The sequence below is a fragment of the Oncorhynchus mykiss genome, chromosome 13 (genome assembly GCF_013265735.2).
Source record: "Oncorhynchus mykiss isolate Arlee chromosome 13, USDA_OmykA_1.1, whole genome shotgun sequence".
Lineage (NCBI taxonomy): Eukaryota > Metazoa > Chordata > Actinopteri > Salmoniformes > Salmonidae > Oncorhynchus > Oncorhynchus mykiss.
This window is the reverse complement of record NC_048577.1, coordinates 18,437,511-18,450,670: the sequence shown is the minus strand read 5'-3', so window position 1 is coordinate 18,450,670 and position 13,160 is coordinate 18,437,511. Positions and strand designations below refer to the sequence as shown.

General features: G+C 42.4%; 1 protein-coding gene across 2 annotated transcripts in view; it reads left to right on the top strand.

The window, feature by feature from the left end:
* Positions 1 to 11,183, top strand: part of LOC110485801 (phosphoinositide-3-kinase, regulatory subunit 5) — a 28,596-nt gene extending 17,413 nt beyond the window's left edge. For both annotated transcript variants that reach the window (XM_036940469.1, XM_021556979.2), the window contains exons 6-18: positions 1,467 to 1,536; positions 3,433 to 3,607; positions 3,804 to 3,972; positions 4,105 to 4,173; positions 4,374 to 5,269; positions 6,582 to 6,707; positions 6,807 to 6,938; positions 7,084 to 7,177; positions 7,562 to 7,638; positions 7,768 to 7,861; positions 8,041 to 8,126; positions 8,650 to 8,765; positions 9,149 to 11,183. In XM_036940469.1, coding sequence (XP_036796364.1) covers positions 1,467 to 1,536; positions 3,433 to 3,607; positions 3,804 to 3,972; positions 4,105 to 4,173; positions 4,374 to 5,269; positions 6,582 to 6,707; positions 6,807 to 6,938; positions 7,084 to 7,177; positions 7,562 to 7,638; positions 7,768 to 7,861; positions 8,041 to 8,126; positions 8,650 to 8,765; positions 9,149 to 9,296 — 2,252 coding nt within the window. In that variant the 3' untranslated portion in view covers positions 9,297 to 11,183. The remainder of the gene's footprint in view (positions 1 to 1,466; positions 1,537 to 3,432; positions 3,608 to 3,803; positions 3,973 to 4,104; positions 4,174 to 4,373; positions 5,270 to 6,581; positions 6,708 to 6,806; positions 6,939 to 7,083; positions 7,178 to 7,561; positions 7,639 to 7,767; positions 7,862 to 8,040; positions 8,127 to 8,649; positions 8,766 to 9,148) is intronic.
* The last annotated feature ends 1,977 nt before the right edge of the window (positions 11,184 to 13,160 follow it).

The window sequence follows — 13,160 nt, the reverse complement described above, 5'->3', positions numbered from 1 at the left end:
AAATCATTAACAACAGATTAGGGCTTGCTAATAAGTCCTTAGTTTGCGCTGAGCATGACCCCAAAACTATTTGGCTAATCTATACTTCCATATTTCTCTGCGACAGAGCCTGGACTCGAACTAGGATCTCTAGTGGCACAGCTAGCTAGACTACTGCGCCACTCGGGAGGCCTAGCTATGTAAACTATAACATGGATTTATGCTGCAATAGATGTTGTTCAATTGGTAACATACATTTTTGTCTTCTAATGTCTCTTACGGGGAAAGTAATCTAAAAGTAATGGAATGTAATCAAATGATGTTGCTGAGTTTGGATAATACATACTTTACGTTACTGATTACAATTTTGGACAGGTAACTGTAACTGATTACATTTAGAAAGTAATCTACCCAACCCTGCACATTACTGAGTACCAGTCTCCATATTTTCAAGCATAGTGGTGGCTGCATCATGTTATGGGTATGCTTGTAATCGTTAAGGACTGGGGAGTTTTTCAGGATAAAAAAAATAAACAGAATGGAGCTAAGAACAGGCAAATTCCTAGAGGAAAACATGGTTCAGTCTGCTTTCCACCAGTCACTGGGAGATTAATTCACCTTTCAGCAGGACAATAACCTAAAACACAAGGCCAAATCTACACTGGAGTTACTTACCAAGAAGACAGTGAATATGGCTGAGTTACAGTTATGACTTAAATCTACTTGAAAATCTATGGCAAGTCCTGAAAATGGTTGTCTAGCAATGATCAACAACCAATTTGATATAGCTTGAAGAAATTTGTGAAGAATAATGTTGTATAATCCAGTTGTGGAAAGCTCTTAGAGACTTACCCAGAAAGACTTACAGCTGTTATTGCTGCCAAAGGTGCTTCAACAATTATTGACTCAGAGGTGTGAATACTTATTTAAATGAGATATTTCTGTATTTCAATTTCCATACATTTACAAAAACAATATGTTAGTTTTTTTTTTTTTACAATTCAGATCAATTTTGAATTTGGCTGGTGCACTGCTATATGTGGAATAAGTCAAGGGGTAGGAATACTTGAAGGCACTGCAGATATAACATTCATACGATTGTATGAACCTGATCACCTCATTGTTTAAGTTAGGTAAACCTGTCTGCGCAAACATGTGCCAGTGATAATGGAGAAGTGCTTGACGGTTCTGTGGTAGCCTGTTCTTTGAAAGCGGATGTGTGATATTTCAATTCACAAAAGGGAAAAAAAGCAGAACTATAACAACCTGTCAACTACCTGGAAGAGGATAATGACAGATAAGATAAAAGAATACTGCTGAAATCTGAGAAAGTCACGTCAGGTACAGGCCAATGAATGAATGAGCTTGCAGTGGTGTGAATGGGGATCACTATTTTGTGATGTTGTGAGGTGAAAATATATAATTGTGTGCAGTACAATACTTTAGTCAAGAACAATCAACTTATTCAGCGTGTGTTCACTTCACAGGCATTTCCTATCACAGACTGGTGAGAGAAGAGCAAGGCCTGGCCACTTCAAAACATCGCTCAAAAACAATGTAGGTTGTCAACAGTTTAACGGCTATATTTTACTACTTATTATTATGAATGATTGTGCAATCTTGTCATGCACACGTAAACCACACGTCTGGAACTCCTCTTCAGTTATTGGTTCTCCCCACCCCTTCCCTGCCCAATATGTCACTCCTTCCTTTTCAGTCTCGTGTTGGTTTTTCTTCTGTTAGCGTTCCCCTTGTTCTGTTTCTGTGTAACTGCATGTGTATTTACAGTTGAAGTTGGAAGTTTACATACACTTAGGTTGGAGTCATCAAAACTAGTTTTTCAACCACTCCACAAATTTATTGTTAACGAACTATAGTTTTGGCAAGTTGGTTAAGTAATTTTTCCAACAATTGTTTACAAACTGTTTATTTCACATATAAGTCACTGTATCACATTTCCAGGGGGTCAGAAGTTTACATACACTAAGTTGACTGTGCCTTTAAATAGCTTGGTAAATTCCAGAACATTATGTCATGGCTTTAGAAGCTTCTGATAGGCTAATTGACATCATTTGAGTCAATTGGAGGTGTACCTGTGGATGTATTTCAAGGCCTACCTTCAAACTCAGTGCCTCTTTGCTTGACATCATGGGAAAATCAAAAGAAATCAGCCAAGACCTCAGAAAAAAAATTGTAGACCTCCACAGGTCTGGTTCTTCCTTGGGAGCAATTTCCAAATGCCTGAAGGTACCACGTTTATCTGTATAAACAATAGTACGCAAGTATACACACCATAGGACCAAGCAGCCATCATACCGCTCAGGAAGGAGACGTGTTCTGTTTCCTAGAGATTAATGTACTTTGGTGTGAAAAGTGCAACTCAATCCCAGAACAACAGCAAAGGACCTTGTGAAGATGCTGGAGGAAACGGGTGCAAAAGTATCTATATCCACAGTAAAACAAGTCCTATATCGACATAACCTGAAAGGCTGCTCAGCAAGGAGGAAGCCACATCTCCAAAACTGCAATAAAAATGCCAGACTACGGTTTGACACTGCACATGGGGACAAAGATCGTACTTGTTGGAGAAATGTCATCTGGTTTGATGAAACAAAAATAGAAGTGTTTGGCCATAATGACCACCGTTATGTTTGGAGGAAAAGCTTGCAAGCTGAAGAACATCATCCCAACCTTGAAGCACGGGGGTGGCAGCATCATGTTGTGGGGGTGCTTTTCTGCAGGAGGGACTGGTGCACTTCACAAAATAGATGGCATGAGGAAGGAAAATGATGTGGATATATTGAAGCAACATCTCAAGACATCAGCCAGGAAGTTAAAGCTTGGTCACAAATGGGTCTTCCAAATGGACAATGACCCCAAGCACACTTCCAAAGTTGTGGCAAAATGGCTTAAGGACAACAAAGTCAAGGTATTGGAGTGGCCATCACAAAGCCCTGACCTCAACCCTATAAAAAAGTTGTGGGCAGAACTGAAAACGTGTGTGCGAGCAAGGAGGCCTACTGACTCAGTTACACCAGCTTTGTCAGGAGGAATGGGCCAACATTCACCCAACTTATTGTGGGAAGCTTGAGTAAGGCTACCTGAAACGTTTGACCCAAATTAAACAATTTAAAGGCACATTCTTAAATTTCACATTCTTAAAATAAAGCGGTGATCCTAACTGACCTAAGACAGGGAATTTTTACTAGGATTAAATGTCAGGAATTGTGAAAAACTGAGTTTAAATGTATTTGGCCGAGGTGTATGTGAACTTCCGACTTCAACTGTATATACACGTTTTTGTATGTGTGCCGAGAGACAAAGGCATTTGTATCTTCTTGTTCTACAATTCATGTAACAAGGAATAATAATATTGACTCGTTTTTAGAGTGCAGACCTCTATCACCCCTGTGTTTTCCACCATGTCAACCCTATGTCATCTGATCCCTATAGGACGGTTCTGTTGATGAACCCTAGTGAGGTGCCTCCTGAGTTCCTGTCTGTAGCAGACCAACTGAGTAGTATCCAACGGTCCCAGAGAGAGACATACGTCAACCTGGTCAAACATGCCTACCAGGCTACCCTGGGCACCAAGTACACCCTGGCCAGCATCCACAAAGCCCTGCAGGTACTGGACGACGCAATATACCACTGGAACGCTGTACAGATACCGATAGAAATATATATATTTTTTTAGTTAAGATTTTGTTAGTCTTGATGGCTGTGTAATCTGTTTAGTTTTCCATCATAGTCAAAATCAATGTTTAGTAGTTTGTTAGTACCCATCTTCTGTACAGTAACACAACATGACACTCTCTCCACAGGTCAAGAGTCTAGAGGAGCTGGCGGAGATCTTCTCCATGGTAACCGACGTCCTGGAGACGGCCGCTGCCATGGACGACCCGGCGAAAGGCCGTGATCATGTGACCCAGGGCCTGGAGGGGCTGAGGGAGAGGATGGGCGTCCCAGCGTCCAATGGCAGGAAGTCTGACGGTGAGAGGGAGGAGCCTAACCTATTCTAACCTATCCTTACCTATTCTATTGATTTGTCAAAATGAAGCTAATGCGAAACATTTCCATACAGTATGTGTAAATGTTGTTTCGTTGTATTTATTCTGTTTTTAGGAATGTTGCAAACTCTACCACTGCCCACAGCCAAGTGCTACATGTTTCACTGGGACAAGGACAACTTTGGTAAAGGACTTTGGTCTTCACTCTCTCATGAAATGACTTGTCATGGGATCCCCCTTGAGTCTGGTTCCTCTTTAAGTTTCTCCTACCTAGGTTGACTTTCCTTTCTGTTTGATGGATTCGACTTGGATTGTGATAAATTCATTTGTATACTGTGCTTTACAGTACATGCAACTGATGGACTGTGTCTTTGTGATTTTCAGATATCCTCAACACCATCCTGGAGAACGAGCATGACCTAACCGGCTTCCAGACCTCCAGTGGTCAGGGTGACGGCGAAGATGATGAGGAGGAGGAGGAGGAGGAGGAGGAAGGGGCAGAGTTCGACCTGGAGGAGGAAGAGGGAGAGAAGGAAGAAGGAGAGGAGGAGTTTGTCTCCGCCATGTCTATGTACAACTGCTGCAGTGTGGACCACCGAGCCTCTACCTTCTCCACCGTCTCCTCACTCTCCACTGCCTCTAAAGACTCCATGTACTCCACCTTGTCCTTGGCCTCCGGATCCTACGCCCCCTCCGTTCTCTCAGTCACTTCCGGCATCGACAGCGACTTCTACGAAGACCCTGAGGACGCCACCTCCAGCCCCTCCCCTTTGGAACGGAGCCCATCATCCGGCAAGTCAACCAAAGCTTCGGCTCGTCTGAGCCAGCACTTCTCCCGTTTCTTCAAGACAAAGACGCAGTCCCTGACCAGAGCCAAGAGCCTCGGCAGCCCAGATGCTAAGGACTTGGTCGCGGTTCGTTCAAAGCGCTCCAACTCGCTCCCGCAGCAGGTGCACCTAGTCAGCCCAGACTCCTTGTTCCAGACCCCCTGTACCCCCCAGGCCCTCAAGCACGTGTGCTTCCGCCGGAGGCCCATCCTGAGCAGTGACGAGGAGGGTAACGGTAATTCCACCACCCTGAGGGTGGTAGTATTCGGGGCTGACCACGTGGCGGGCAAGGTGGCGAGAGCCTATAGTAACCTACGCCAGAGAGAGAACGCTTGCCCGAGCCTCAGCAGAGCCTTCCGGCTGCAGTTCTTCTTTGTGCCCGTGAAGAGGGATGGTGTTGTGAGGTGCCCTAGCCCCGGAGGCCAGTCGGCTAGCCCACGGAGAGGAAGTACAGTGAGTACAACTGTTATAGTGTAGTGGCTCTTATTAAGTGGCCCTATCAGATTTGTTTTATTTCACCTTTATTTCACCAGGAAGGGCTCATTGAGATTTGAAATCTCTTTTTCAAGAGCGTCCTGGTCAAGATAGGCAGCACCAAGTCATTACACAATTACAGACAGACAACATGAAAAACCACAAGTAATCTAGTAAAGGCCATAGAATTCAACAAAATCATAAAACAGCAAATTAAAAACATTAACAGGTCAGGGAATCAGCCTCAAAATCCTTCATCAGTGATTTAAAAACACCAATCGGGACAAGTTCTTACAGTTTAAAAGTATTATGTAAGGCGTTCCAAGCCGATGGCGCAGAGTGCCATGGTAAAGGGTGTCGATTGATCTCAAACACTGAGCTGAAGCATACATAAAATATCCCCATAGTCTAGTAAAGGCATAAATATAGCTGATACTAGCCTCCTTCTGTTTAGTTTTGTCAGTATTGAGGATAAGCTTCAATTGACACAAGGTATGTTGAACAGTATAAAAAACAGTTTGCAAGTTCTGGAAAGCTTTTGTGAGAGACGAGGCACAACAAGTAACAGTATCATTAGCATAAAAGCGAAGTTGCACAATTTTGTCTAAATTATTTATATAAATAGTGAATAAGAGGGGACCAAGTACAGAGCCCTGGGGCACACCATTACAGACAGACAATTTAACAGACATGAGCGCATCAACTTGAGTGCACTATCAGACAGATAGTTAGCAAACCATGCAACTGCATGCTCCGAAAGACCTACACTCAACAATCTCTGTCTCAGTATAGCATGATCAATTGTATCAAAAGCCTTAGAGGGATCAATAAAAAGTGAGTCACAGTGCTGTTTTTTTGTCAAGGGCTTCAGTGACATCATTAGTTAGGTTAATAGTATAGTGGCTGTTTTTAAGTGGCCCTGTCAGAGTTTGGGTCAATTCTATTTCAATTCAAGTCAATTGGGGAGATAATTGACATTGGATTTATAATATTTGTTTTTTCAATTTATAAATTGAACTTCCATTCACTTCCTGATGAGGTTGACCCAAACCATGTTACAGTTTCTGGTGCACCATAAGAAACATCATCTCTAAAGCTTAACGTCAATTCTAGATCATGGGTTGATAGCTGTTCAGGAGACTGTTTCCCTCAGGACTGAGTTTGGCAAACCCTGCGATAGAGCAGCGGCATTAAATTCAGGATGAGTCGTCAGGCAATGTTTCTGTGGCCATACAATACTATTACTACTCTGCAGCTAAAACGAAGAGAGACTGACGTATTGTTCTTTTAGGAGCTCAACAATCTGGGCACAGAAGACAGCACTAACGACATAGCCCGTTTCATTGGTATGCTGGACCCCTGGTACGAACGCAACACCTTGAGCCTGCTCAGTCTACCAGCCAGCGTGGTGTGTCAGGTAAGACCACACTTTGTGTGACATATCAAATGATGAACATGATTGAAAAATGGATGTGTTGTCTCACACACAGTCAATGGTGTTCCCTGTGTCTTGCAGCAAACCTCTAAGATTGAGTCCGATTTGTATGATAGTTCCTATGAGGATCGTCTGCCCATCCTGGCTGACTTGGTGTTGTACTACTGTCGCCATGCCACCAGGCCTGCACTGATGCAGCTCTACCAAGCTGAGGTGAAGCCTGGATTCTCTTTTCTGTCCTTTTTCTCTGTCCTGCTCTCTCTTTCTCTCTCTCACACACACACACTGCACATCTCCTATACTCAACCTCCATGTTATAAATGTGTGTGTTGAGTGTTTGATGTCCTTGGGGTTGTAGATGACGTTAGCTGGAGGCGAGAGGAGGACAGAGGTTTTCATTCACTCCCTAGAGCTGGGCCACACCGCGGGTACACGAGCCATCAAGGCTATGGGTACGTACATCTGCCTCAGCACCGTCTCTTAGCAACCTCCCCATAACAAACAACAGGCAGGTAAGATTTTCCAAACAGAAAATATGCGTCTTGACTTCAGCCGGGAGTCCGAGGTCTGGATGGATTATGGCTGTGGGAACATCTGCTGTTTCAATCTATGATTCAGAAACTCAGTTTGTCTCGTTGTTCCATGTCGTTTCTTCCATGTTACATGACAATCTCTTCCACCGCTTTTTGTGTCTTAAAAAACGAAGTGACACTAAACGTATAAATCATCATTCTTCGTATTCACCATCATCAATGATTGATTATTCATCTTCAGCACCATGTTCAGCTCTATGGCTGTATCCTAATAGGGAAGCTCTGTGTTTGTCCTTTTTGTAGGTGCCGCGAGCAAGAGGTTTGGGATCGATGGCGACCGGGAGGCAGTCCCTCTGATGTTAGAGGTGGTTTACAACAGGGTAAGATGGTGTTCAGCAGCTCTTCATCCCACTAGGAACATACTGACCGTGTCAGCTGCATAAAGAATCAGCGTTGTCTGATGCATTTCTGATGTATCGCTCTCTCTCTCCTTCTTTTTCCTCTCTCAGGTGGTCATCAGTGGGAGAAGTCAATGGACGAAGAAAGACAAAGTTTGCACCTCCATCAACCTGACCAAAGCCTGCAAGAATCCAGAGGAACTAGGTGATATAACTACAGCAATACAACGAACTACAGTAATATAATGTTCTGGGTTCATTCATGAGTTGGACATTTTTGGGCTCACGCATGTTAGGGAGCAGCCAAATCAGTTGTACGTTTGAAAGTTTGTTTCGTCAACGCAGACATCCTGTTTTGATCCCTTCCTTCCCCCACGGTTTCAGATTCAAAGATGGAGTGCTTGCAGTTGACAATGACAGAAGTACTGAAAAGGCAGAACTCAAACAAATCTAAGAAAGGCTACAATCAGGTGAGCAGGATGTTGTCCGATCGAGTCGGTGCGACTTGCGGTTAGACGGCGTACATCAACAACTTTACGTAAACCACAGTGCTCTATAAGGACTCTATAAGTGGAGCAACATCTCTCGTATCCCGAGAACGAGCTTCTTTCTAGATCAACCCGATAGGAAACCCGATGTACACTTTCACAGACACGTCTCAGTTTCTACCTTAACAGAGCACGACTCTCACTTGACTTTTTTTGTTGTGGTTGTTGTCCAACCCTTTTCCTGTTCACTTGATCTTACGTTAATGTGACACACTGCATCCTGTAGCTCAGACAAATACTGATGCCACTAATAATTATTTTCTCTATGTCATTAGGGCTGGTTTCCAAGACACAGATTAAGCCTAGTCCTGAACGCTTTCAGTGGAGATTGTCCTTTGTTCTTGTTTTTGATCCAGGACTATGCTTAGTCTGTGTGTGGAAAAGCCACCCTTGGAGTCCCAAAATATACTTGTTATGCCTCTAATGGTCAGTTTCTACTTGACAGCAACTGAGCGTTACTGAGGTGAAGGTGGACAAGGTGCAGGTCAGTGGGACTGGTAACACCACCTTCGCTGTGTGTCTGGACCAGGATGAGAAGAAGATCTTCCAGGGTGTCACCAGGTACAGGCATACACACACACACACACACACACACACACACACACACACACACAGTCTTGTCAGTCTTGTACAACTAACCTTGTGGGGACACACAATTCAGTCCCATTTTCTCTAACCCCTAAACCTAACCTGTACCCTAAACCTAACCCTAGCTCCAAATCTTAAAACTAACCCTTAACCTAATCCTAACCCTAAACCCCCTAGAAATAGCATTTTACCTTTTGGGGGCCAACAAAATGTCCCCAGTTGGTTACATTTTTATTTGTTTACTATTCTTAGTTAAACACATCCACACAGTCCCCACAAGTAAAGTTAAACATGCACACGTACAGACACACACTATCTGACCACAGTGTCTATTTCCCTTCCTCTTCCTCTCCCAGGTGTGAGGTGTCTGTATGCTACAAGCCTGACAGCTCTACAGACTGGAGGTTAGGCCAGGGCCTGTCCGCCCAGATCCACCCTCTCCACCCCACCTTCTGCTCACTCCTCTGCCTGCCCATAGCCACCTTCAGTGGGGCACAGCCCTGAGAGTGGAAGACCAGCCTTAAACATATATATACTTGAATGTATTTCTGACTATTTTGTAGACAGCTGGTAACAGAGGGGAAGACTAGAAAGTGTAGGTGAAAAGCCTGGAGTCTGTGGACCAGACTAAAATGAAGGGATGAGACTCTTTTTGGATCCAAGGGACATTATGGCTGCTGGATGGTTCAGCGAACCATCCTCCTGTGATGACTAACGTTGCCTGAGACCTACAGACTTCCGTTGGGCTAACACAGTCTTGTGACGTTCAGGAGACCCGGGTTCAATACCCAGTTGCTGAAATGGACACTATGGATTATGTAAATGATGTACATTTGTATACTATGTATTTCTTCCCTCAAAATAACTTCATCATTACACTGTAGCTACGCTAGCATTGGTGCAAGTCCTCTCTTCCGGCACTGCAATGAGCAACGGTTTCCTGAAAGGGGACATTTCTGAAATATCACAGTGACTTCTTTAGACCAGCAGGGGAGTCTATTGTGTTCACTTTCCCACACGAGAGTCACGTATGTCAGGATAATGAGGTAGGAAAAACAGCCTTTCTCAGGACTCCACAGACTCATCCAATACCAGTTATGTTCAATGTCGTTTTTACATTTGAATGTATATATTTGACATTGTATTAAATAATCCCATTTTTGACATTCCATTGTACATAGTATAAGATGTATCATACTAAGTAGCACCCTGTAATGTTTACTTGACACTGTATTTGACATAAGATATATATTTTTATTTAGCTGATACTGATGACCGCAGGGACGCAGAGACAACATCGATATTCCAGGGTAGATTGACATGGTGTCATAGACCAGTCTATGGTGCTACAGAATATACTCATCCAGTCCTTTTGTTAATCAGTTGTCTAATGTATTGTTGTCTACAGCTTTGCACTGCAGAAAATATATAACCGAATATCAAAAGATCAATCATATAGCAGAATAAAATGCACAGTAAAATTGCTTAAAGGTTGAGGTTGGTATTTTAGAAATCGTTGTGTTAAACATGGGTAGGGCTCTGGGTTTATCCTGACTGTGACCTAACCAGTTACCCTATGTTGTCAGGAAAACACAACAGATTAATAGATTACACAAGTACACCGAGTCTTCAAAACATTAACAACACATTCCTAATATTGAGTTACACCCTCTTTCGCCCTCACAACGGCCTCAGTTCATTAGGGCATGGACTCTACAAAGTGTTGAAAGCACTTCCACAGGAACACTGGCCCATGTTGACTCCAATGCTTCCCACAGTTGTGTCAAGTTGGCTGAATGTCTTTTGGGTGGTGAACCATTATTGATACACACTGGAAACTGTTGTGTGTGAAAAACCCAGCAGCGTTGCATGCAAACCGGCACCTTCTATCTTACCCTGTTCAAAGGCACTTAAATCTTTTGTCTTGCCCATCGCCTGAATGGCACACACACACAACAAATCCTTCTTTAACATGTCTCCTTATGTGACATCAATAACTGATCATAGCTTTCACCTGGATTCAAATCAAACTTTATTTGTCACATGCGCTGAATGCAGCAAGTGTAGACCTTACCGTGAAACGCTTACTTACAAGCCCTTAACCAACAGTGCAGTCTACAGTATGTCATGGAAAAAGCAGGTATTTCTAATGTTTTGTACATTCAGTGTATATTGCTATATAGCTAACTTCAATAAACAGATGTAAAATAAACAGAAATGAAAGGTACTGTACATGTAACAACATATAACAAAATAGTGTTGTCTGGCACTTCTGTTCTCTCCATATGGTACCAATTTTAACGTTAGTCTTTATTTTGTCTTATAAATGTTCTATAAATTGTGTGTATTATATGAGAAATCCTACAATAAATAAATAATGATGAAAGAAGATAAAATGAGAGGCTACATTTAAAAACAACTTGTTTCTCTGGGTGTCTTTGAACATAAAGTAAGTAACAGTAGGCTGACTTAAACAGAATATCAACTGTGTTAAAAATCGATTCGAAGATGAGAAACCTCAACTGGCACGACATACAAGTAAAGTATATGTTGTAGGCCTATTTGATAGGATTTAGCCAATCTAGATCGCCAGGGAAACATTTGAGACATCGTATTGGTTGAATAAATCCTCGGTGGGCGTGGTCATACTGTACTGCCCCGCGTGCTGCTGTCACAGCTGCAACTGTAGCAACGTGTGAAGTTGTACTTCCCGAGCAGAGTTCAATCACCCTCATAGAAAGTTTATGGATTTCTTTGCTGAACCGAACAGCAGGTAAATAGTGATTTTATCAACAGAAATAAGCTCTCTTATTAAATGTATGGCGTTTTTGTTTTGTTAATTTTGAATGGTTTTATAGTAAGATAATTGCTCTTGGACCATTGCATGATTCACGTTTTATGTTCAAGTTGCACAGTTTTGTAACCTAAATACAATGCAATAATGTTACACTGTTAAACTCTTTTTCTGATATTTTTCTGTAACCTGTATTTAACCAGGAAGGGCTCATTGAGATTTGAAATCTCTTTTTTTCAAGAGCGTCCTATCTCATTACAAGATTACTGCATATTTTGTTTGGTTCCAATCTTTTACTGTTGCTGTTTAAGTTTTCCAGTGAATGAGAATCGGGTTCATTCTTTATCTATGTGGTAGTGTGGTACTACACTTAGATAAGGTAACTGAGTGTTCAGAATCTGCCACACTGTAACCTAACCAGATCAACAGAGTAGACATGGGAAGAGGTTGTTCTATTTTTGCCATCATGCCTTTTCAAACACACTACGCCCCAACTGGAATACACAAAGCACAACAACAGTTTTTTTTATCTCCTGAGATAATGACAACAGTTTTATAACACAATGCCTGATTGAAGCTCTGGCTCTGTGGGCGATGTGTGTTTTGTATTGGTGAGTCTAAAGCACAGCTGTCCAGGGCGTTTTGTATTGGTGAGTCTAAAACACAGCTGTCCAGGGTCCTTGTTTTAGATTCAGGTTTCCTGGTCATTCTGGGTAGCTTTGGGATGAGTGGTGGTCTGGTCCCAGATCTTTTTATGCTGTCTTGCCAACTCGTATGGTCAACAGTCAACAAGACAGCACAAACAGATCTGGGACCAGGCTAGATGCGTGATTGGTTGTTGGTGATGTTGTTTGGGCAGGGTTCGAATTACTCATCGGGTGTTGGTGCCCATTTCCAGCTATTTAATTACTGTGTTACTAAGAGCAACTTAAAGATGCACTATACAGGAATCGCTCTGCCATTTCTTGGTTGCTAAAATTCTAAGGGTGGGATGCACCAACATGGATTAAATTGAATTGTTCCCCTAATTTCAGTTTATGTGACAAAACAAGCAAGTATATTGTAGTGAATCATTGTACCATCTAAACCACTGTGAGATATATTTTCCATATCCAAGCTGGTGTACAAAACCTAAAGTAAAAGAGCCAAAATGAAACTTAAGAACAGGGGGTATAGAAATAGTGCACGCAGAACAAATCTACCGCTTCTTGGACTTGCTTTCAATGCGAATGACAGATCTATAACTCACATTTCTATGTTCATTTTGTTAGGTCGACCCAAAAGGTTACATATTGCAGATTTAATGTATGGGTAAAGTGTTAATTGCTGGATCAATGTTCATATTTCGTGAACTTATGTGGGTTCTCAAGTTTATATTTTAAGTGCTTTATAGCGGTGCTCTGATTTGTTATGGGAGTGCCCATAAACCCTGGCCACCCCTGAATATGGACCCTCAATGACATTACCTATTGGCTTGGGTCTTCTGTATGGGATGCTGGTAGTGTACATAGCTGAGGAGAGCTTAGGCAATGTAATTATAGGTAAAGCCCTCTGTCTCAATGGGGTTATAAAGT